Genomic DNA, 23714 nt, shown 5'->3' with positions numbered 1-23714 from the left:
TGCAAGGCCTGCACCACGCCTTAGACCCAAAGGTGAGGCGGGCCCACCCCTATCCTGAAGACATTCACAGCCTCATGACTCCCTGTGGCTTCTGCCCAGGCTCTCTTCCTGCATCAGTGGAAATATCTACTGGTCCAGGTTAGAGGAAGGGTGTCAGTAAGGGCAGGTAAAAGCAGGCCTGCCAGTCCTTAAACTACTGGAGATAAAGGCTTTAAGGTCCTCTGTTGACCAACACAAACCTTAGTGTGCCGTGCCAGCACGGCCAAGGGTGATCCTGAGTGGGGGTGATGAAAGCATTAAGAAAAGACAGACAAGAGAATGAAAGCTGGGTCTCGGTGGGACGCTGCTCCCTGATGAGGAGACAGCGCCAGCGCCAACAAGCCGTGTCTTTATTTTATAGCAGATGCCACGAGGCAAAGTAGGGGCGTGATCAGGTTGTTTACAGCATTCTTGTGAGTTTCAACCCCACTCAACTACATGCACCTGAACTCTATCACACAGCACGTGGGGCCACATGTTCGGACCATAGGTTCAAGCTTACAGCTATAGCTGTTGGCTGTATTTGTGCTGGGGGGGCTCTGCCCTCCAGCTGGGACTTGCATGTGGCCACGAGAGGACTGTGCCCTCTCATTAGTCCGAGGCTTGAACCTGTCCAAAACACTGTAGCCGCGCCCCATACCTTAGGCTACAGATGGTATGTGATATCCCCTTTTCTGTGGACCTTGACCATCCAGGTGGCCAAGACAAGGCACAGCTCCAGGAGAAAGCATCTCTGGGCAGTGAGCTGTTGGAAGATACATGTCTGTTCCTCAACCAAGACCCAGTCATCTCCATCCACTCCTCTCCCCAAACCCTGAGGTGGAGGAGGTGGAGGAGGTGGAGACTGAGAAAAACAAACGGGTGATTCAACTTTAAAACAAACGCTGTAAGCAAATTCAGACCAGAAACTCCCAGGACCTCAAGGGGAGGGACTGTTTACTCAGTTTGGAGCATGAAGCCCAGACCTGTGCTGGGGTCTCTGGAATGCTAGAGCCCAACCCCATGGTGACCTGTACGGCAGCATACAGAAGGCTGGGATCCACAGAGGAGCCTGAGGGAGGGGTGTGGAGCACGCCGGCCTGGCGCAGAGAGCCTGGACTCCCGAGTGCTTTCTGGGCTGTACCACTCTCCTGGGTTCATCTGCCCATGCCTCAGTCAAGTTATGCCTTAGTTCCAGATGTTTTTCATCCCCAGAGAAAGCTCAGAATGGCCACAGAAGGCTCACGTAGGGGAATAAAAGATCGAATGGTCTTTTTGGAACTGGCCAAAGTGGTCCAACACATCTCCACTTCTCAAGCATCACTAGGTCTGTCAATCCAATTCCACAGCTTCCCTGGCCTTCCCAGTCATTGAGCTGCAGGAAGAGGCATGAAGCCTGGGATTCACTAGGTGCCAGTGTGTCCAGCAGACGGTGATGCTGGGAACGTCCCCATCTGTGCTGTCGATCCATCTGCTGCTCTGCGGTGCTGGATGGCACAGATCGAGACACATAACAGACGGTCACACTGACCTTTTCCATGGTCACCAATGGGCTCACTCTTCTCAGTTCTTAGTTAAATTATGATCCTCATTATTTTCATCCAACTCCACAGGAAGGGGGAAAAAGAGACCCAGATAGGCTTGGTTAGTTACTTTATGATGTTTATTATGCGAGACCCTCATCAGTCCTCACTACAGAGCTTTCATTGCCAGCCTTTTCCACACCACCACAGAGCGCACAGACAGTCAAGGGAAGGAAGGCTGGAATCCGGGAAAACTGGGCCGTTTAAGTATCCAGCAGGAGAGAAAACACACATTCTTTGTTCTAGTGCTTCAAACAGATGTGCCCCACAGGCAGTGGGAATGGAAGACACAGAAACAGCAGACCTGGGAGGCAGGGCTCACGGGGTGGGAACTCTCTGCCACAGTGTAGGGATGTCACCGCTGCTCCTGGAGGAGGCTGGTCTTCGCTAGAACGGCCAAGGCAGCACTGCTTCCTGTGGGCGGGCGTGGCCAGTTGGGACGGTGGCTCTTGTGAAGTGCTGCTCAGCCTCCAAAACCGGCAGAATCCTCCATCTCTGTGAAGGTGCCACCGGCACTCGCTGTCCCTTCAGACCCTCCGCAGAGCACGTGCTGGGAGAAGCCTAGTCTACACCACCAGCAAGTCGGTCTGCAGCACAGTGGGTCGGGGTTGGGCACTGTCACTCACCCTCAGACACTGCAAAACCCCAGGGAGGACAGGGTGCACCCCTCTCCCGCGTGTCCTCCGCCTGCAGTGCCAGACACTCCTGGTGCCTCTGGGAGCCAGGGTGTCCCCCCACACAAGTGCTCAGTGGGTCTGGCGGTGAGATAGTTCTTGCCATCTGCAGCACTCGCGCAGTCACCGAGCACCTCACAAGTATGTCTGACGCCACGTCACTGTCAGTGCCCGGTCTGGTTATTCCTGTGTGTGCCTACGATATCCCAGCGCAGCCCTCCAACCTCTGCAAAACCAGGCTGGAGAATGGCGGCCCGGCCATGCTGTAAGTGGGTCACAGTGGCTGGAAAGAGAGGCGCCCAAGCACAGAGCGCGCACTCACAAAGACTAAACTAACCTGCCTGGGTGGCTGGTGGGTGAACAGAAGCAGGAGCCTCTGCCGATGGCAGCCTAAGAGGTCGTTCACCCGGTGCAGTGCTGTCCATCCCTAGAGCTACCGCCACACTCGGCCCTCAGGGAGGTGCACAGGCCCTTTCCTAGCTTCCAGGCCGAGCGTACAGTCCGAGGAGGACCTAGTCGCTATACACCTCACCGCCAAGGAGCAGTGTAGCCCTGGAAAGTGGACTTCCCCTTGCTTCTCACTTTGCCTTGCTTAAATATTAGTTATTCCTGGTGTCGGGAAAGTGGGCAGGAGAGTGGAGCAGTGAGGGGAGAGACACAAAAGAAAAGGACATGGGAAAAGGGAGGCGGGAGTGGGAGCCTCCTGGGGGGGACGGCACGGTGACCATGGAGAAGTGACCGTCGTGACCTAGAGGAGTGTCTGGCCTTGGCAGGCAGAGGAGCTCCGGCTTGCTCTCTTCTCACGGACTCCGTCGGCCTTGCTAAGGGCTCCTTGTGAAGTCCTGCATGCGACTTGATACAAAACCGCATGAACACTGGGGTTGCAGAAGCCGGAGGCAGTTTCCTGACTCAGGTGATTGGTATGCAAAGGCAAGACGGTGCCCGCCCGTCACCACCTCCTCCAGTCCAAGCAGGCGTTAAATTCCCTGGAACTGCCTGCAGCATCCTGGTTTACAGTTTATCTAATCTTTTTCTATTAAAAAGCTGACGGCACCAGACCACAAGTCTGATTAATTCAGAGATCTCCAGGGCGCAAGGTAGCCAACGTGTCCAAACGGGGAGACACCTGTGGCAGCGGCAGCCCCGACTCCTACGGCGGCACCTGCTTCCCTCTCTGGGGTGGCCAAGCTGTCCATCTGCTGAGTCCTGGGCACGCTGAGCTCAGGTGTCCGCCGGGTTCACCTCTTTGGAACAGAAGTAGTGCACCACCACTCCATTGGGGTACCTCGCAAATGCGCTGCAGGGAAGACAAATGACTTGGGAGTGACTGCCTATAACGACCGCTTCTTACCCGGGAGCCATCCCAGCAGCCCGCCCTCCCCACAAAGAGCAGCCTGTCCCAGTGTCTCTGGATGTACACAGCCATCATCTCTGTCCAATAACTGAACAGAGGATGAGGTCCACGGAGTTCGAGTACATGACGGTTCTTGTTAGGTCATCAACGTGAAACACGAATGAATAGGGCCGTGCGCCGGCCTGGCTTGGCACCGGCTTACCGGGAGGCAATGGTGCTCTTCAGAACTAGTCTCGGGCTAATTCTAACAAAGGACAGAGTTAGGTCTTTTTAAAGAAAAGAATTCTTCCATGTAAGAAAAAGGAAAATTACTCTCCTTTGAGGGAAAGGGGATCGACTAGAGCAGGGGTGGGCAAACTTTTTGACTCGAGGGCCACAATGGGTTCTTAAACTGGACCGGAGGGCCGGAACAAAAGCATGGATGGAGTGTTTGTGTGAACTAATATAAATTCAAAGTAAACATCATTACATAAAAGGGTACGGTCTTTTTTTTTTTTAGTTTTATTCATTTCAAATGGGCCGGCTCCGGCTCGCGGGCCATAGTTTGCCCACGGCTGGACTAGAGTATATGCCTTAAAACAGTATGATCCTGGCTCAGGATTTTACTCAAATCCTGAGGCAGCAGGTTGAAAGGTCTTTTTCTTCCTTCAAAGGTGCATTCCTAAAAGATAAGGGCCTCCTCCCCATATACAACTCTCACACCCACTGGCTACCTCACAATTTCTAGCTGCCAGAAGGGAGGGACTTTATGGGCAAGAAGTCAACAGCCCCAGCCATACATTCCAGGCTTTTAAATCCTCAAAGCTCACTCCTGACAGCGAGGACTGTCCCCTCGGGCCTCAGGAGCTAAACGTGCCCAGACGGTCAGCACCTGAGCTCTCCCCTCGGGTTAGAGGGCAGAGTGTGGCCCACCCAGAGCAGACCCTGCAGAGGTGCGAGCAGGCTCACCTGTTCCCAATCTTCTTCTTACACACCATGCACACCTTCTCCTCCGTGATGATGCACTTCACCTGCTGGTGTAAAATCCGCTCTTCCTGCACCTGGGAGGGCAGAGAGATTGGGGAGGAGTACCATGGTCTGCCCGCAAAGATCCCTCCAATGCAGTGGTTCTCAACCTCGGCTGCACATTCGAATCACCTGGGAATCTTTGTAAAATCCTGATTTCTGGGCCTCATCCTCCGGAAATTCTGTTTCTTTGCTATGGGGTGAGGCCACAACATTAATAACAAAGAAACAGAATTTCCGGAGGATGAGGCCCAGAAATCAGGATTTTACAAAGACTCCCAGGTGATTCGAATGTGCAGCCAAGGTTGAGAACCACTGCTCTAATGGGAACACTTGGTTAAGGTCTGCTTTTGTCCTGAGGAATATGTGGTAACTGTCTCCTAATGGAGAGTACTAGCCCACCCGAGGGTTTGCCAGGCGCATACCCGCAGGAACTCTGCATGGAGAAGGTTCTTGAGCACTTGATTGAACCGTTTCTTTTGCGCATTTCCTTCCAAGACCTTTTCCAGGAAGATGCGTATCTCGTTAATCTGAGTATTCGCTGGCAGGAGGTTGAGGGCCTAAGGATGGGAACAGATGGGAAAGAGAGAGGCGGGACAGGAGTGAGACTGAGGGAGTGGCTGAAGCCCCAGAGCTGGAGAAACCCAGGCCGTTTCTCCACCCCCTTTCCATTCCGTGCTCCCTGCAAGCGTCCTCCATCCCCCTGAGAAGAGCTGACCTTGGTGGTGTCCAGTTTGCTGTGGTGCAGCTCGAGGACCTGCAGGGCAGCCTGGAGGTTGGCTTGGGGCTCCAGCAGTTCCAGCTTGATGGGCCCCAGACAGTGAACGCTGGGGGGCGACAGGTACATCCGGAGCAGGGACAGATACACCTGTCTCACACAGGCACAGGCACGCAGGTCAGGCTGGCAGCAACCCCCAGAACGCCCAGTAAGAGGGATGGTCTACAGTAACAGCTGTCATGGAGCACTTAAAACTCATCATTTTCACCTTTTAAAAGGTTTTGGTAAAGTCAGAGTCAACTGAAGGTGTAAAGATTTAAGGATTGTGGTTTCCCTTGCTTGTTAACCATTGTCAGGTTGCCAGCACGACGAAATGACGCAACGCACTCCCTCATTTCCTTTGGCTTTGAAGGCCGAGACCCTGTCATGTTTTGGCAGGCAAAGATTAGGCCAAGGTAAGATCTGCACTTCCTACTGGCACCAGTGCCACAGGACTTCTCAACTCAGCACTTAACATTTGGGCCAGATAATTCTTCACTGGACTGTCCCGTTTAGCAGCAACTCTGGCCTCTACCTCCTAGATCCCAGAAGCACTGCCCCCGGTCATGGCAATAAAAGATGCCTCCCGACATTGACAAGTCCGTGTGCAGTCTCGACATAGCACATCTGAGGTTCCTTCTCAACAGGCTAACTAATACAAGTCAGGACTCTTTTGAGAGTAAAGGGGTGAGGATGCCACTCATTATCACATGGATGACAACAGAGGGAAGCCAGAGCTATGCCAGGCAAACCAGGACATGGCACCCCGCCAATCCCTTAAGATGTACAGGCAAATTCAGTCGGTGCCCTGACCCATGCCATCTTGTCTTAGCAATTCACACTAGTGTCTGTCACCTGCGGCCAAACCAGAGGACGTTAGGAAGGCCAGGGGGGCCAGGGCCACTACTTACATCTTTGTTGCCATCTTTGTTTTGGTCATAATGCTTGTGGCAGTACCTGCAAAGGAGAAGATGCTTAGACAAGGCCAGAGGGACACGTTTAGAGAAAGGGCATCGATGCCGCCTGCACGAGCAGCCCAAAGGCAGCCAAAGTGAGAGGCCAGCACAGGCGACTCTCCCTCCTGCAGCCGAGTGGAGGGTGGTGGCTCCCTCAGTCTCTCACGCCGCTGGTCTCTCTGGGGGACCTGCTTTCAGACCCCTGGGGAGCGGGGATGGCAGGGCCAACATACTCCTCAGCCATCTTTGTGTCCTTCAGGATGTGGACATAGATGAAGAGAGCTTGTTCATGTTTCCCCATGCGCCCCAGCAGGAGGGCACGTTCTTCTAAGAGGCCTGTGGGGAAGAGAAACGTAGGTACCATTACCACCACGAAGCACGCACAGGGCCAGGGCTAACTATTAGAGAGATGGACACTGGAGCAACTTAAACGGGGAGGAAATATTTTTATTATTTGGGATTTATTACTAAAATTTTTAAAAGGGGGAGGGAGCTACTTTAGGAGGGACTCTAGCCCATCTTTTTGTGAGCACTTCCACATCGGGCAAGTTCAACCATTCCACGGCCAACTCTACCATGTGCGAGGCTCTTCCAATAAGGGGAATAAGCACCTGTCTCTGTTCTCACTGAGCTTACACATCAGACGGGTATGTCTTTTTTAGACAAATTATGCCAAATTACAACAATTGCTGAATAATGAGTGTGGGCAAGAACATGTATGAAGCAACAGACAGGTTTGAACCTGCTATCAATTAGCATGTGGCTCACACCCCAAGAGACTCCTCGGCCACAGCACAAAAGCGAGGCCTCAGAAGGAGCAGAGCAAGAGCAGGAGCACTCGCCTACACACGTGGTGATTCCCAGGCCCAGCTGGTGAGAGGCTTGGGGAGCTGGCAAAGAGAAAGGTCAGTTTCTGCACTACCGGCAGCTGAAGCAGCTTCTGGACCCAACCCAGCCCTCACCATCAAAAGGAAAATCACAGATGAGCCGGCCCGGGTCATAGTAGCTGGAAATTTCCAAGAACATAAGGAGCTTCCGTCGATATTCTCCCAGCTCACCCTCTTCCTCTCCAGCAGGAACTGGGGTTTGGCCTGTAAGGGAAACAAAGCTCGACCTGAAAGGATGCTGCTGGGAGCAGCGAGGGGTTAAGAAAAACGAGGGGATGGGGTTCAGTGACGTCACCACCATCATCAGAAAGAGCCTCCAGAGTCGTTTCCAGTTGGCCTCTCTAGGTTATGGTCTCTACATGGCCCCCAAACATCAGCTTGAGGTGAAAAAAAAAAACACAAAAAAGCTGCCTAGAGAAACACTCTGGTAGGCAAACCTGTTCCTTATCTTGAAGAGATTGTTCCTTCCCCCTCCCCCAGGGGAGATGCCAAGACGCTTAGAGATGCCCAGACCCAGACGAGCTGCTGAGTCTCCCGTTCTGGGTCACTTCCCTGCCCTGGCTCTGAGGAACTTCCTGCCCACCCGGGGCCGGGAGAGGTCTGCTTCCCAGTCACTCACAGCATCCTGGGGCCCAGCTTCCCCTGAGGCCGGGGCCCCGACTTTCTACGAGAACTGGTACCTGCAGGGAAGGCCAGGAGGTACTCCTTCATCAGACCCTGCACCTTCTCACAGTACAGCTGGATCAGGCAGTTGTGGAACCGGGAGCCTGTCTCCTCCCAAACGTGGATGACGTGCTCCTGAAGCGAGAGACAGGTCTGCCTGTGCCCTCAACACTCTGACCCCCCCAGTCACCCCGTCCCCCTCACACTTTTAAGGCCCAATAGGTCTCATCCACACTGTTTCCTAATTAAGCTGCAAAGGCTACGAGGGGGCAGCTCTTCTGAAAACACTGGGAAATGTCGCAATACAACCCAGCAACACTGGGAATTCTTTTCTTGATTTCCAGTCTAAGTTCCTTTCTTAATTTTGTCTCATAATCCTTCACATCAGCCCATGTAATTAAGGTTACATATCTGCATTCTGGTACTTCACACTGATTTCATTGTCCTGTGGCCACGGTGAGTTAGGCTGTGCAAACGTGGCTTTGAAATGTTTTTCTTGAACATCCTTCTCTTTTATTCCTCTATCCTTGACCCAGGTTTAGAAAGTATCGATGAAAAGTGGCCCTTCCATCTTTGCCCACTGCACTCTCTCTGCAGAGCATGTTGAAATAACCCTCTTCTGTGCCTTTCTACTAGTCCCCATGTGACACAACCTGCAATCGGAATCATCTAATCGGAATTAATCAGACTACCTTCCTAATGCCACAACCCTTTAATACAGTTCCTCATGTTGTGGTGACCCCCAATTTCATTGTTATAAATTGAACATAATTAAAGCATAGTGATTAAGCACAAAAACAATATGTAATTATATATGTTTTCTGATGGTCTTAGGCAACCCCTGTGAAAGGGTCGTTGGACCCCCAAAAGGGTCGCGACCCACAGGTTGAGAACCGCTGACCTAAGAGCTGACCCATGAGGCCTGGTTCCTGGGTTTGAAGCTTTTTAGTTCAGACCAAACAATATCTTACCAGATAAGGAATAGCCAGGCCCTTAAAGTTCTCTACCAGGAAGCCGAGCACTCGGTCCCGGGGCAGGGACTCCACCTCCGGGAGGTCTTCGGTGAATATCTGTTAAAACAATCCCGAGTTCCAGCAGCGGAACCGCCTGACCGCATGCTGCCAAATGTGCAGCTCCCAGGACAGACTTCTGGGGTGGGGGCAGGAATGTGCACGGCTTCTGTCGCAGTTACTGCGTGACAGCCCGGGCAGGTCTCCTGATGCCTGTGTAAAGCTCTTCCCACTACCCCACACTGTCACCTCACGTTTCCCAGTCCACTCTTCTGAACGTAAGAGAAACTGCAGGAATCCTTCCGCCTCCGCCGTCCACCCATCTCCAGAGCAGAGTCAGGACCGACTGCGGTGCCAGGTGAATCCAAAGACCCCGCAAACCTACCTTCAGGCCATCCTCTGGGAAGTCTCTCAGCACCCACACCGAGTAGGAAAAAATCAAATGCAGGTTTTCTGTGCCTGGAGGAAAAGTAAGACTTGTCTGCAGGTGAAGCCTACCCTGCCCACAGGACCGGGAAGGCCGGTGCCCAGGTTGCCCAGAATTTATTTTCTAGAGCAAAGAGCTCTGTCCAAGCACCAGTCACTCAGGGCTGCTTGCTGGGCTGGCCACATTCCAAGGAGCTGCCCTGGGTCCACCACAGGGGACTTTTCCCCCAGCTGGCGGAGCAAGGAGGGAGGGACTGACCAGCTGGAATCAGAGACGGAGGGGGGTCAGGTCTGTCTGAACACTTTCGGCTCCCGTTTCAAAAGCTGGACTTACCCAGATGTTGCAGATATTGCACCGTCCTCTCGTGGCCTTTCAGCGGCGAGTTTGCTTTCTTGGACTGGTCCACCAGCACCTGCAGGGCTGGCCACGGAGCCAAGAACAAGGTCACGGGCCTCGTCCAAGGCTCCTCCCACAGACTCATCGCACCGCTTGCCCTCCCCGCCTCGGTCACCTTTCTCATGGAGCCCCTTCTTCTCATACAGGATGATGAGCTCACTGTACTTATGCGCCTTCTTCAGCACGTGCTCGCTCTCTTCGATGTGGCAGTGATTGTTCTCCAGGCGCAGCAGGGGGGCCACCAGGGCCACGTTGGTCTGCAGAGAGGCAGGACTTCAGCCGAAGTGCTTCCTGGAGACCCCGCCCTTCCCCCGCCAAGGCCTGCTTCAGGCAGGAGGGCCAGGGATTTAACAAAAGCAGAGACAGCAAACAACCCTTTTTCAGGACTACAGGGAGTGGCTTTTATAGCACTATGATCTTTCACGTGTTTTCATGTTTTGGGGGGCAGGGAGGAAGGAGATATTTCCTTTGAGGGAACACTGTTCACACCACACCACTAACCCCAATCTTACCAGAGAAGGCCAGCCCACTGTAAGACTTGGTCAGTATCTTGACTTAAACCCTTAATTTCAAGAAGCTCACAGGCATCAAGGCAAAGACTAGGTGGTTCCCATCATCGCAGACTTCGCTCTTGCTGACAGCAGGTGCCCCAGGGTGGCCCTTTTCCAGTTTCGGCAGGCTGGGGGTTGTGGGTACTGCCTGCTCTAGGGACTCACATGGAGGTAGCACTTGAGCAGGGTGGTGTCGATGATCTGCAGCAGCTTCTTCTTGGATTTGATGGTGGGAGTGCCTTCCATGAGCGGGGAAGTGCTAGACTGGTGATCAGAGTCATTCAGCTTCTTTACCAACTGGCTCCGTTTCTGCAAAGGCCAAAAATGTGGGATCAAGGCGGGGACTAATCTTCCTTTATCACTTGATCTACTGGGTAATTTCCAATACCTCCAAATCAGCTCATACCTGTCCACACCCTGATCTCACATTGGCATGCAATATTTTGGAAGTTTAAATATTTAATGGTTCTTGGAAACTTAAGTATATTTATGATGTATTGCTCAATTGTACATTAATAGTAGTTACAAATGAACTCAGATGACATTTTAAAAAACACAGTTATTTGGTTGCAGGAAATTTTTAAAAATTAAAATGACACTTTTGTTACAGAGATATGACAGAGGGCTCAATGAAAGATCTTCAAGCACAAAATGCATATAGTATATCAGGATCAAATTCTAGGGAGAAAGTGGAATAAAAATTAAAGTTCAAGGAGTAAAAGAAACAATGTTAAATTTCTTTTTCTTTGAGAAAAACCTTTTTAAAAATAGTTGAAATCCACAGAGCATTTTTAATGTGTCAAGCCCAATGCTAAGGCTTTCCTTAACACAGATTTTCCTCATTTAATCCTCAACAGACTCACTGTGATAACACACAATTTCTATCAGGGACCAAAACAGATGACTGCAGCCCTGGCCAGCTGCTCAGTGATCAGAACGTCAGCCCTCGGACTGAAGGGTGGCAGGTGCGATACCTGGGTCCCGTGCGGGAGGCAACCAATTGATGTGTCTCTCTCACATCAATGTTTCTCTCTCTCTTTCTCTTCCCCTCTTCTTCCTCCTACTCTCTCTAAAAATATCAATGGGAAAAATATGCTCAGGTGAGGATTGACAAACAAACAAAAAAACTCAGATGACTGACAAACTGCCACAGATAATAACTATTTATTGAGTATTTACTACACATCAGCACTGTCAAGCACTTCATGTATTATTCTACCTTAAAGCTAAAAGAAATACAGGTATTATTATCCCGTTTACAAATGAAGAACCCACAGTACAGATGTTAGATGTAGTTACTTTCCTCAGAAGCGGCAGAGGCAGGTTTCAAATTAGGGTCTGATCCCAAAGCCCATGTTCTTTTATTATTATTCTTTAAGTCAATGTTATCGAGGCACAAGTTACATGTGGTAAAATGTACCCCTTCTAAGTGCACTACTAGGTGCATGTAACCACCACCCCAATCGAGGAACAGATTTCTATCACTCCAAAAAGTTCCCTTTCCAAACAGTCCCACCCACCCTCTCCCCACTGATCAATCTCTATCACTATAGATTGCTTTTACCACCTCCAGAACTTTATATAATGGAATCACCGAGTTTGTATTGTATTGGCAATGCCCATCGTCTTATATGCTCTACCATCTCTCTGCCATCACACTAGTGTCAGTTGACTTCACACATTCCTAGCATCAGTGGGGAAGGCCAGGGAAAACTGTGTGGCTAGAACAGTGATGGCGAACCTTTTGAGCTCGGCGTGTCAGCATTTTGAAAAACCCTAACTTAACTCTGGTGCCGTGTCACATATAGACATTTTTTGATATTTGCAACCATAGTAAAACAAAGACTTATATTTTTAATATTTATTTTACATACTTAATGCCATTTAACAAAGAAAAATCAACCAAAAAAATGAGTTCGCGTGTCACCTCTGACACGCATGTCATAGGTTCGCCATCACTGGCCTAGAGTGCTAAAGCTGAGACACTGTAAATGGAAGGCCTCTGTAAAGCCACAGGCTCAGGAGGCACGCTGCTCCAGGAGCCTGTCTGACTTGGTTCCTGGGCCACGCAGTGTGCAGACAGAGGCAAGTGTCTCCTTGCAGGCTGCCAGCCACAGCTGGGTACTGCTGGGGCCCAATGTCAAGGCAGTGCCAAGGCCCCACATGCCTGATTAGTCCTGAGCGACACCTACTGACACAAGTAGGCAGGAAGCTGGCTTACAACTTTCCTGGCAATACTTCTCAGTGCCTACCCAGGGGGCCTTACAAAGGTCCGCAGAACACTTAAATTTCACTTATCTGCCCATAACAAATTTTTTTCAATCTAAAAATAATTCACCTAAAAAAAGTTTTAGGAAATTATTTATTAACAAGGAAAAACTTTCTCAATGTATAACTAAATTTTTTAAAAGTAAGCTATATAGTTTGATATCCCTTTGTAATAAATATACCAATAAATAAATAAAACCTAATTCACAAATACATATGAAAGTCTGGAAGGATGACACTAAAATGTAGTTACTTTCCTCTGCGTTCTGGGTATAGTTACAGGTGATCTGTATTTCTGCTTTATACTTTACTGTGTTTTCCAAGTTTTCTGCTTAACGCAGGTATTTTTACAAAATTATGTATGCTAAAAAAATGTTTGTTTTTAAAAATTTACTATTTTCTGTCAACTAAAATGTACTCTTTTCAGTCCCTGAACAGCTTAGTTGGTTGTGAATTTACTAGGGGTCAAGTGTGTTTCCTGGTGTCAGGATTTGGCAAAAAGCAGCTCAATGGTACCAGCAAGCAGGGAGAAGCAGAAAGACACTCGCCCGCCCAGACTTCCACAGTGCTCATTTATGGAATGTCTGTGGTATTACAAAAAGCCCTGCCGTAAAGAAGCAGGTATTGGAACTCCCGAGTCTCCCTTCCATACACCTCTCTCCTTATCTACCTGTGTCAGGTAGTCAATCAGAGCTAAGTGAGCCTTCTCCAATTCAGCCCCGGAGAGCACAGGCAGGGGGTTAGGGTACTGCAGCTGCTTCCTGTAGTCTGTGGGCAGCAGATCCGGGTACAGGCCCATCACATGGGTAGGATCTAGAATGGGAGGTAAACATGAGTCCCCAGAAAGAAGCACAACAATTTAAGGATAAAATAAAACAAGTTCCTGACTTTTTTTTTAAAGAATAACTAAGTTCATAAAGACTAAGTTCAAGTGAGTTATACACTTATAATTTGAGCACTATTTATACACATGTCACTAAAACATTACAAAAATGGCATGACTATATTCCAAGACACAGACACACATATATATGCAGAAATAAAAATGAGAACTTACTCTCTAAAAGCAAAGAAGAAAAAAAACTTCTAAGGAAAAACTGCTAAGACACTGAAGTTGAAAAGATAAAAAAACTGGAAAAAAAATGTCAAAAAGGAATATTATTAAAACAAAAAGACCAGGTAACAGACTACGGTATAAATTTGCAGCTTATATGGCAAAAGGCTAATAGGTTGATTTCATAAAACAAATGCACACAAATTGGTTAAAAAAAAAACCCGTAAGATTTCATTTGATAACAGGGCAAAAGACATAACAACTGACAAAAGAAAAATACAAATTATTTTTCTTTGTGAGAAAATGTTCTTCTACATTAACAATCAAAGTGTTGTTACCCATTAAAAATGTCAGGTGAATCCAATATTATTTTATACTAGAGGCCCGGTGCACAAAAATTTGTGCACTGGGGGGGGGGGGGGTCCCTCAGCCCGGCCTGTGCCCTCTAGCAGTCTGGGACCCCTCGGGAGATAAAGACCTGTTGGCTTAGGCCTGCTCCCGGGTGGCAGAGGGCAGGCCTAATCCCTAGGTGCAGCCCCTGGTCGGGCTCAGAGCAGGGCTGATTGGGGAATTGGGGCACCGCCCCATCATGCACAGAGCAGGGCGGATTGGGAGGTTGCGATGCCACCCTCAGTCACGCTCAGGGTAGGGCCGATTGGGGGCTTGGGGCACCGCCCCGTCACACTCAAGGCAGGGTCGATGGGGAGGTTGCGGCGCCACCGCGGCGCCACCCCCTGTCACGCACAGAGCAGGGCCCATCAGGGGGGTTGGGGCTCCGTACCCTGTCACACACAGAGCAGGGTCAATCAGGGGGTAGGGGAGCTCACCCCTGTCACGCACAGAGCAGGGTCAATCAGGGGATTGGGGAGCTCACCCCTGTCACGCACAGAGCAGGGCCCATCAGGGGGTTGGGGAGCTCCCCCCCGTCATGCACAGAGCAGGGCGGATCAGGGGGTTGGGGCGCCGCCCTCTATCACCCACAGAGCAGGGCCGATGGGGAGGTTATGGCTCTACCCCGTCACACACAGAGCAGGGCCTGTGGGGTGGGGGGGGGGGGGGGGTTGGGGCGCCGCACCCTGTCACACACAGAGCCACAGGGCGATCAGGGGGTTTGGGCGCTGCCCCCTGTCATGCTGATCCCGGTGCCAGGAGACCTTGCGGCTCCGCTGATCCTGGTGCTGGGAGGCATATTACCCTTTTACTATATAGAATAGAGGCCTGGTGCATGGGTGGGGACTGGCTGGTTTGCCCTGAAGGGTGTCCCGGATCAGGGTGGGGGTCCCCACTGGGGTGCCTGGCTAGCCTGGATGAGGGGATGATGGCTGTTTGCAGCTGGTCATACACCCTTCAGGGTGGGGGTCCCCACTGGGGTGCCTGGCCAGTCTGGGTGAGGGGCTGAGGGCTGTTTTCAGGCTGGGACTGAAGCTCCCATCTGCTCCTTTTTTTCTTTTTTCTTTTTTTTATTCTGAGCCAGCTTTAGCTCTGAGGCTCCAGCTCTTAGGCCTCCGCTCCTGAAAGCAGGTATCTGGTTTGTTTAGGTTCTACAATCGAAACTCTGTATCAACTCCAGGTCTGAGATCCCCGCTAGCTGAAAGCTGGTTTCTGGGGTTTTGTTTAGCTTCTATTTTTGAAACTATGTTTCAAACTGCCAGCTCAGAGGCCTGCAGCGGCAGGCGGGGAACATTGGAGTCCTCCGTCACTAAAGCAAGCAAGCCTCATGTTAGTTTCAAGCTGCCTGGCTGCCGGCCGCCATCTTGGCTGGCAGTTAATTTGCATATCTCGCTGATTAGCCAATGGGAAGGGTAGCGGTCGTACGCCAATTACCATGTTTCTCTTTTATTAGATAGGATTGTTTTCAGGTAGATATTCATGTAATTTATGAAGTGATCCCCACATGACACCATACATAATTGTTACAAATATTGTTGACTGTATCCCTATGCTCTACTTCACATGCCCGTGACTATTCTGTAACTACCAATTTGTGCTTCTTAATCCCTTCACCTTATTCATTCCATTCCCCAACTCCCCTTCCCTCTGGCAGCCTGATCAGCCTGTTCTCTGTATCTATGAGTCTCTGTATTTACTGTTTGTTTTGTTCTTTAGATTCCACATGTTAGTGAAATCACATGGTATGAGACTAAAATTTAAGCAGCCTCATAAAAATTTGTAAAAAGCTAATTTTGTGAGTTGATGGATTTGTTATTAATTTGGTTATGCAAGTATTTAAATATATTATGATTTTATTTGTCAATTATACTTCCATAAAGCTGAAACCAATAAAAATAAAATATTATAAAACAATAACAAATATCAGGTGGCATTTTCATATCCATTTAATTAGTAATAAGAGTATTTTTATTATTTTTTTAAAATATATTTTTATTGATTTCAGAGAGGAAAGGAGAGGGAGAAAGATAGAAACATCAATGATGAGAGAGAATCACTGATTGGCTGCCTCCTGCACGCCCCCTACTGGGGATCGAGCCTGCAACCAGGCATGTGCCCTTGACTGGAATTGAACCCGGGACTCTTTGGTCTGCAGGCCGATGTTCTATCCACTGAGCCAAACCACCTAGGGCAATAAGAGTATTTTTGTATGATACTACCCAGCGCTTGCAACATTGTGCAACAATCACCCTTGCACTGCCAAGGCAAAAAATATTGCTACCTCAAAAAGGGAAAAAGCATTCACACCTCCAATCCTATTTCTAGGAGTTAATCCTAAAAAAAACAATGGAAAAGATGGGGGTGGGGGCTGGGGGGGGGGGGGGGAGAAGCAACATCTGTATGGACAGGTAGCATTACTTGTAACAATGCAATTTCGGAAACAATGAAGAATTCCTTCAACAGCAAAATAATGCATTTTTCATTCAAATGTAGAGTATTATGCAGTCATTACAAATTCTAAAAGGCACCTAGCAACATGGGAAAACAATACTTTTTAAGTAACAAAAGCTATGAAAGTATATTATAACTATGTTGGAACATACACATGAAAAGCTTGGATGAGGAAGAGACAAATGATTTCTGCGAATGCTAAGATATTTACTACTGGACAGAAGGACCAGCCCTTAGACAAGGTTCATCAATGGAGGACCTGCCCAAGAGGTCCAGTCAATGGCCAGCTGACCCTACAAGGCACTGCCACCAGCACATCCTCCTGCCACTGGAAAGGATCCACTGTGCCTTACCTTTCCTACTAGGTTGATCTTTGAAAGCAGAATTCTGTCTGATTAGTTCTTCTTGGGCCCGCTCAGTACATATTTGTGGAATGAATAAATTCAAGGTTGTAGCTTTATTAGGAATGAACTTAAACCTTTGGGACTGGGGTTCAAGTATCATTGGTATACGGAAAAAGAATCAAATTACTACAAAAATTCTATCTTATTCCGGTGTCTTTTTAAAGAGCTGCTGGATAAATGTCCCAACTGAGTTCATACAAAGGAAGGACAGTAGATATTTATGGATTTCAGGTTGCCCAGCTTCCCTATCCCTTCTTAACAGCAACTTCTTTCCTTTTGGCAACTCCCTCTTCCACGCCAGGTGTAGTCTTGGTAACAGAATAGTTCTGGGCACCTACCTTTGCCTTCAGAAGCAGAGAGGGACCACAAACTCTTTCCCCACCCCTGGCAGTTAGAGGGAGTGAGACTATGATCTAATCCCGGACAATCAGAGCCCCTTGATCTTGAGAAAGTGACTCAAGAATGACAAGCAGTGTAGCACACACCAAAGTATACTGCATCCTACATGCTCCTCTTACAGCATGTGGACACTCACCCAAGAGCTTTGTCTGTGTTCCCTTGCCTTAAACTGGGAAGGACCCTTGTATGTCAACAGAATAGGAGAGTCATAAAAGGCAATGAGGCTTCCATTGGGAAACCAAGTCTCTCTGCATGAAGACACTCAAGCAGCTTTGTAGAAAGACCCACTTGGATAAGAACTGGGGCCCCAGTCCAGGGCCAGCACCAACTTGTCAGCTATGAGAATGAGTCACCTTAAAATTAAAAGTAGGTCCTTCAGCCCAGTTAAGACTTCAGATGACAGTAGCTCAGCCCACATACAACTGCAAACACATGAGAGAGACCCCACACAAGAACCCCCCAGCTGAGTCTTCCCAAATTCCTAACCAACAGATACCGAGAGGTTAACAGATGATTTGTTATTTTAAACCACTAAGTTTTGGGGTGGTTTGTAACATGGCTTTAGATAGTAACATAAGCTTGTAGGGGGCAATTTTTACTGAGGAAGCAACAATACGGGAGGTGGTGGCAGCCACAGCTGAGGAAGTGGCTGTGCCGAGGAGGACTGCCTATGCCACAGGGATCACTGTTCAGCTTCCTGCTAGGAGGTCCTCTGAAGTTCCTTTGGTTCCTGTCAGTCCTGAGCCTGGTGCCCATTAATTTTGTGGGCTCCTCTACTACCATTCCCCTTATGTTCCACTAACCCATGCTTAATTTATCCAGATGCTACTTAAATTACCCAGCATTGGTCTCCATTGCTCACAACCAAGAACTAACTGATACAGGGAGTTACCTCAGCTCATTATTGGCCAAAAATGAGGGAAGGTGGGAAAAAGGCAGCACAAAGAGGAGAAAAGAGGAGATAAATAATATTATACAGAGTCTAACCATATAGATTGATCCTAATTAAGCAAAAAAAAAGGGAATATAGAGAAATAAAAAATTCAGTAATAATAGCAAACACTTAATTGGCACTTATTAAGTATCACACACTGTTCTAAGCATTTTGCATAATCTCATATGAGGTATTATTATTTGCCCTGTTTTGCAGAGAAAAGAACTGAAGGCCAGAGAGGTCCAGGAATTTTGCTGGAGGTTAGACCGTCTGACACCAAAGTGCCTGCTTGTCACCGTGATGCTCAGTATTTTTAAGACACTGAAAAGGAAGGGCTTCGCAGCCCTGCCCTGTGCTGGCTCTCAAAAATGACCTGCTGTTTGATTCTAAGCTCAAGTCAGGGACTTTTGTCTAGAACAGCATTCAACACACACTCGACTATGGGATACACATTTGTTGAAATGAATGACATTCTGTTACCTTTCTCTAATGGCTAGGGCAACTCATCCTGGAAAACTGGTAGTCTGTCCATATTTACAGGTGAGACCAGATTCCTAATTTTAGGACTATAACTATGTCACCTGCAAGATCCTGTTAGGTATGAGGATCAGTTTAGGTGAGTGTAAACTTTCCCCTTTCTCAGAAATCTGGTGTCATTTCTCCTCGCCCTGTCCAGTTTCCCTCCCTCCATTACTTCCCTATCCCAGGGCTGCACCCACTTGTTACCTGTGCCGAGCTTAGCAAAGACCTGCATGGACTCATCAAAACGCTTCTGGCAGAAGAGGTTGAAGGCATACAAGTTTTTGATGTGATGGATCTGCTGTTGCTTCTCACTGTCAGAATCATCTTTCATTTCCTAATAAGAGAGTAGAATAGGTAAGAGCTCACTCACTCAACAAATATTTATTCAGTACACACTAGGTCTTAATCAACACCCAGGAGGTACAAATTCAACATGTACAGACAGTCACATGGTATCTGCTCTCAAAGACTGCCCTCACAGTCTAATCATAAGACTGATAAGCAATTATGCAATTAAAATAAAACAGGGTTTCTACAAAATATACCTGACTAGTATTTCTGAAAACGACTAAGGTCATAAAATGCAAGGAACAACTAAGAAGCTGTCACAGATCAGAGGACACTAAGGACAAATGACCAAATGCAATATGACATCTGAATTTAGACCTAGAACAGAAGGAATGTTAATGGAAAAACTGGAAAAATATGAATAAAGTCTAGAATTTAGTTTAAAAACAAAAATAATCAAAACCCAAACAAAATGTGGTGAGAGAGATGACAGAAGCACCTAAGAGGGGTAAACAACAGCCTGAGCAGTGGGTCTGGGAAGGATTCTCGGGAGAAAGTAAACTAAAGTATAAAAAACGAGCTGGAGTTAAGGCAGGTGGCAGATGGGAGGGGAGACAAGAGTGTGTTCCTCCGAGCAGAGAACAGCATACGTGCAAGGCCCTAAAATACCAGAGAGAGAACACAGTGTGCTCAAGGGATAAAAGACACTTAACACAGCAGGCACAGCTATTTATTATCTCTGTACCTTACTTACAACCCCTTTCCCCCCCCGCTGCTGTCTCCCTTTTAACCAATCTTTACTAAATTTAAATTCTTCCTTCAAAATGGCTTTCATTTTTCTCTCTTCGTTTCCTCTCCTTTTCTATTGCCATTGCCCTAGTCCAGATCACCATCAACACGAGGCAGCACCTCACCTAAGCTCTCCCACTCAAAGCTCTAAAGGTTTTCAAAACCTTGTGCAACTTTCTTATCCAGCTTCTTCCCAGACATTCAAGCCATACCCTCCACTCCAGTCAAGATGGGCTCCAAACATCTTAGAAATACTTGCTCCCACTTCTTTAACTTCCTTGAGCTCCTCAATGCTCCGTTTCCTGTTCCTGATCTCACCTATCCCTAATGGGTCCAATCTGAGGATGCCTTCTCTAGCCCCCAGGGAACCGTCCCTTCTCTCACATTTTGCTCCATTTTGTCAACACCGAAGTTTAGTATATTACTGCCCTCTGAAAGGGACATTTATGGTTTTTAATTTATTTAAATAAAAGACAGGTTCCTCAAGAGTTAAGCTGTTATGGACCAACCTTCTTTCATCACAGGGCAGACCACCTAGTAAGTGCAAGCCTAGAAAAGAGAAGGAAAAACGGAAGCCCACTTCCATCTTCCCTATCGATGATTAAACAGAAAACCTGCATCAGGAAGATCACTGAAAAGATCTGAAACCTTCGTGTTAAGAAAAATATAGATACTAAAAAAAGCTATGTACTTCGTGATACTGTTTTTTTATTAAGTTTAAAACTAAATACATATTCTAACATACCTAAAAAATTTTAAAGGGCATGATAAACACATAATTTTGGATAATGGTGTGTCTGGAGGGGAGGCAGAGGGATGGGTTGGGGAAGAACATACAAAGTTATCAGTTCTTTTTCTTGAGTAAGGTAATGGGTATTCATTAATTTAAAATATAAATAAAATAATATAGAACAATGCATGAGTGGAAAATAACAGAATAGTACGATGCTAACATTAAATGCCCCAAGAAAGAAAGAATATTTATGGGATATTAAACATGTTCAACTATTAAGACTGGATTTTAGTTTTAAATCCAGAACTCATACATCCAAAATAAGTGTTGTTCTTCAAGAATATCCACTATATGTGACGTAAGCATATGAATACCAAAATTTGTGACAACTGCTTTCCTTTCAGAAATAATTTACAAGATACTCTAGAAATAAGTTTTCCAACTCCTGTCTTCATAAACACTTCGCTATTACCAAATTACCACCGTCTGGTTTAGTGACTAGGAAAGGTTCAGAATGACTTTTGGTTGTTTCCTAAAATCCAAGGCAAACATCCCGGTGGGATGTTTAAAAGAAGAAACAAGCCTCAGAAGCCAGTGTCCAAGGTGTCTGTTAGCCCTGGGAGCATCGCTGGAACCAGTGTGGCCACTACTTTGCCGAGAATATCATCCCATGCAAACATTCAAGGAGAGGGACAGTCATAAATATAAAGGCGCAGCCTGCTGAATGCAGCAACTTGAGATGAGAGTCGAATACCTACAGGCCTGCTTGTCCATACTTAACAGTCCACTGTTGAAAGAGATGCTGAGGCCCTCTAGTGGTGTAATTCAACCACACTGGAATCTTTATTTATTTATTTTTTATTTTAGAGAGGGAGGAAGAGAGAGAGAAACATGGATGTGAGAAAGATACAACAGTTGCCTTCCGTATGTGCCCCGACCAGGGACTGAACAGCAACCCAGGTATCTGCCCTGCCTGGGAATCGAACTCGCGACCTTCTAGTGCACAGGACAATCAACCAACTGAACCACCCTGGCAGGGCAACCAGACTATGATCTACATTTACAGTTGTTACTTTACTCCAACATTTGCGTTGTCCTTAATTTTTCAGGACCAGATCATAACCTACTAAATAATTTTATTCTATTAATTCTATGAAGTACTATAATTATAATTGACATTAATTATACATTTGCAAACTGAAAAAGTGAAATCACTTCAAGTTATATACAGACAGTCCTCGGGTTACGTCGGACTCGACGTACGTCATTTCGTGGTTACGTCACCATCTCCCATTTATTTATAAGTGAAAAAGTTCCATCATTTCGACGTATGTACATATGTGCTTTATGTTTTTTATTATTTATTTACCACAAGTGAAGGTCAGGAATTGTTATCTTTCTTTTAAATTTTTTTTACTGTTTCACTTCATTACTGCTGTGTATGTGCTCCATGTGAGTGACGTAGGTGCTTATGTAGGTGGGTTCCGACTTACGGCGAAAATCGCGTTACATCGCGCCATGGGAACGGATCTCTGACGTAACCCAAGGACCTACTGTAGATACTTTGTGGCAGAGTCAGACCTTGAATCCAAGGTCTCAGACTTTCAGCTCTGTGCTTTTCTACGTCGAAACCAAATATGAAAAACTAAACCCAAATCACCTACTTTGGAGAACAATGAGAAAGGCAGACTCACACCCAAATCTTAGAAACAAGACTTACTGCAAGCTGCAAAGCCAATTCAAACTGTTTGTCCTGGAGCAGCTGTTGGATTTGAGTTGCCATGGGGACAGGAATAAGTCTCCAAACAAAATGATTGCTGGCCACATAGATAATGTTTGATCTGGAGGCAGGAGTAAAAGTATCAGCAAAACGGCACAGGCTTTGTGATGATATAGGTGACTTTAAAGCTTTGTAATAATGATATGGCAGTTTCAGCAAAGACAGACATTCCTTACCCTCCTGAAGTGATGAAACGAGGCCTTTGCAATTCAATGCTCTGGACCAGGAGCCTTGGCTCAAGTGTTCGGATCTCCACATATCGAGGCAACACTGCAATGATGTAGGGAGGCTGGTGCTCTGGGCAAAAGAGAACATCTTGAGTTGTAGTTCTGACCTAAGGCTTTAGGTCTATGAACTGTTAGTTGCCCGTTTCTAAGTTGCATTTAAACGGGATCGCCAAAAAGCCCACAGGTCAAATACCAAACCAGGATCCTATAATCTATATATATAAAAGCCTAAGTCCGACGGTTCGACCATTCACCTGGTAGCTATGATGCGCAATAACCAACAGGGGTCAGACGCTCTGACCATAGAGGAGGAAGCCAGATTCCTTGTGGAATCAGCTGTGGGTTAGGTTGCTGCTGGGGCACTGTTGGCCCGAATCTGCTTCACCTGCACCCGAACCCAGAGAGGAGGGAGGAGGGAGCCTGATTCCTCGCAGAATCAGCTGTGAGTTAGTTTGCTGCTGGGGTACTGTCAGCCCCAAATCTGCTTTACCCAAACACCGGACCCCGAGAGGCGAGAGCCCAATTCCAGGGTGCGTCACCTGAGAACCGCCCTCTTGCAATCTGGGACCCCTTGGGGGATGTCAGAGAGCTGCTTTTGGCCTGATTCCCACAGGCCAGGCCGAGGGACCCCATCGGTGCACAAATCCATGCACTGGGCCTCTAGTGCAATGTATAAAGACAAAAAGGTTGTTTGCCTGAGTGATGCTAAGAGAAATCTCTTACACAAAAAGGATGCACTCAGCTTTGCTAAGAGTGACCTGATCCTACTCCTACCATTTCTCCCAAAGAACTGGGTGGAAGCTTCACTTGCCCCTTTCTCATCAGTCACAAAGCGAGGCAAGAGGAGTGCAACTTCTCTTCCCCCTAAAATTATACTAAAAAAAAAGAGTCCCACATTTCTGGCCACTGTTGTTTCTGTTTGAGATTTTCACAGGGAAGAGATATAAAACTCCACTTGACATTTTTGTTTCTAAATATAATTTTACTAGATGCCCAGTGCACAAAATTCGTGCAGGAGGGTGGGGGGTGGGGAGGAGTTGTCCCTCTACCCAGCCCGCACCCTCTCCAATCTGGAACCCTTAGAGAGATGTCCAACTGCCCACCAGGATCGGGCCTAAACAGGCAGTCAGAAATCCCTCTCACAATCCAGGACTGCTAGCTCCCAACCGCTCACCTGCCTGCCTGCCTGATTGC

General features: G+C 47.6%; 1 protein-coding gene across 4 annotated transcripts in view; it reads right to left on the bottom strand.

Moving 5' to 3' along the window:
- Positions 1-1663: 1663 nt before the first annotated feature.
- Positions 1664-23714, bottom strand: part of VPS39 (VPS39 subunit of HOPS complex) — a 47308-nt gene continuing 25257 nt past the window's right edge. For all 4 annotated transcript variants that reach the window (XM_059704500.1, XM_059704509.1, XM_059704519.1 and 1 more), the window contains 17 exons: positions 22470-22590; positions 22234-22354; positions 18908-19037; positions 13220-13362; positions 10447-10590; positions 9846-9987; positions 9668-9754; positions 9293-9366; positions 8869-8967; positions 7915-8032; positions 7310-7438; positions 6581-6683; positions 6303-6348; positions 5353-5502; positions 5060-5194; positions 4578-4669; positions 1664-3572 (listed from right to left, as the gene is read on the bottom strand). In XM_059704500.1, coding sequence (XP_059560483.1) covers positions 3497-3572; positions 4578-4669; positions 5060-5194; positions 5353-5502; positions 6303-6348; positions 6581-6683; positions 7310-7438; positions 7915-8032; positions 8869-8967; positions 9293-9366; positions 9668-9754; positions 9846-9987; positions 10447-10590; positions 13220-13362; positions 18908-19037; positions 22234-22354; positions 22470-22590 — 1910 coding nt within the window. In that variant the 3' untranslated portion in view covers positions 1664-3496. The remainder of the gene's footprint in view (positions 3573-4577; positions 4670-5059; positions 5195-5352; positions 5503-6302; positions 6349-6580; positions 6684-7309; positions 7439-7914; positions 8033-8868; positions 8968-9292; positions 9367-9667; positions 9755-9845; positions 9988-10446; positions 10591-13219; positions 13363-18907; positions 19038-22233; positions 22355-22469; positions 22591-23714) is intronic.

The sequence above is a fragment of the Myotis daubentonii genome, chromosome 1, assembly GCF_963259705.1.
Source record: "Myotis daubentonii chromosome 1, mMyoDau2.1, whole genome shotgun sequence".
Classification (NCBI taxonomy): Eukaryota; Metazoa; Chordata; class Mammalia; order Chiroptera; family Vespertilionidae; genus Myotis; species Myotis daubentonii.
Note: the sequence above shows the minus strand (reverse complement) of the source record. Positions and strands in the feature narration are given on the sequence as shown.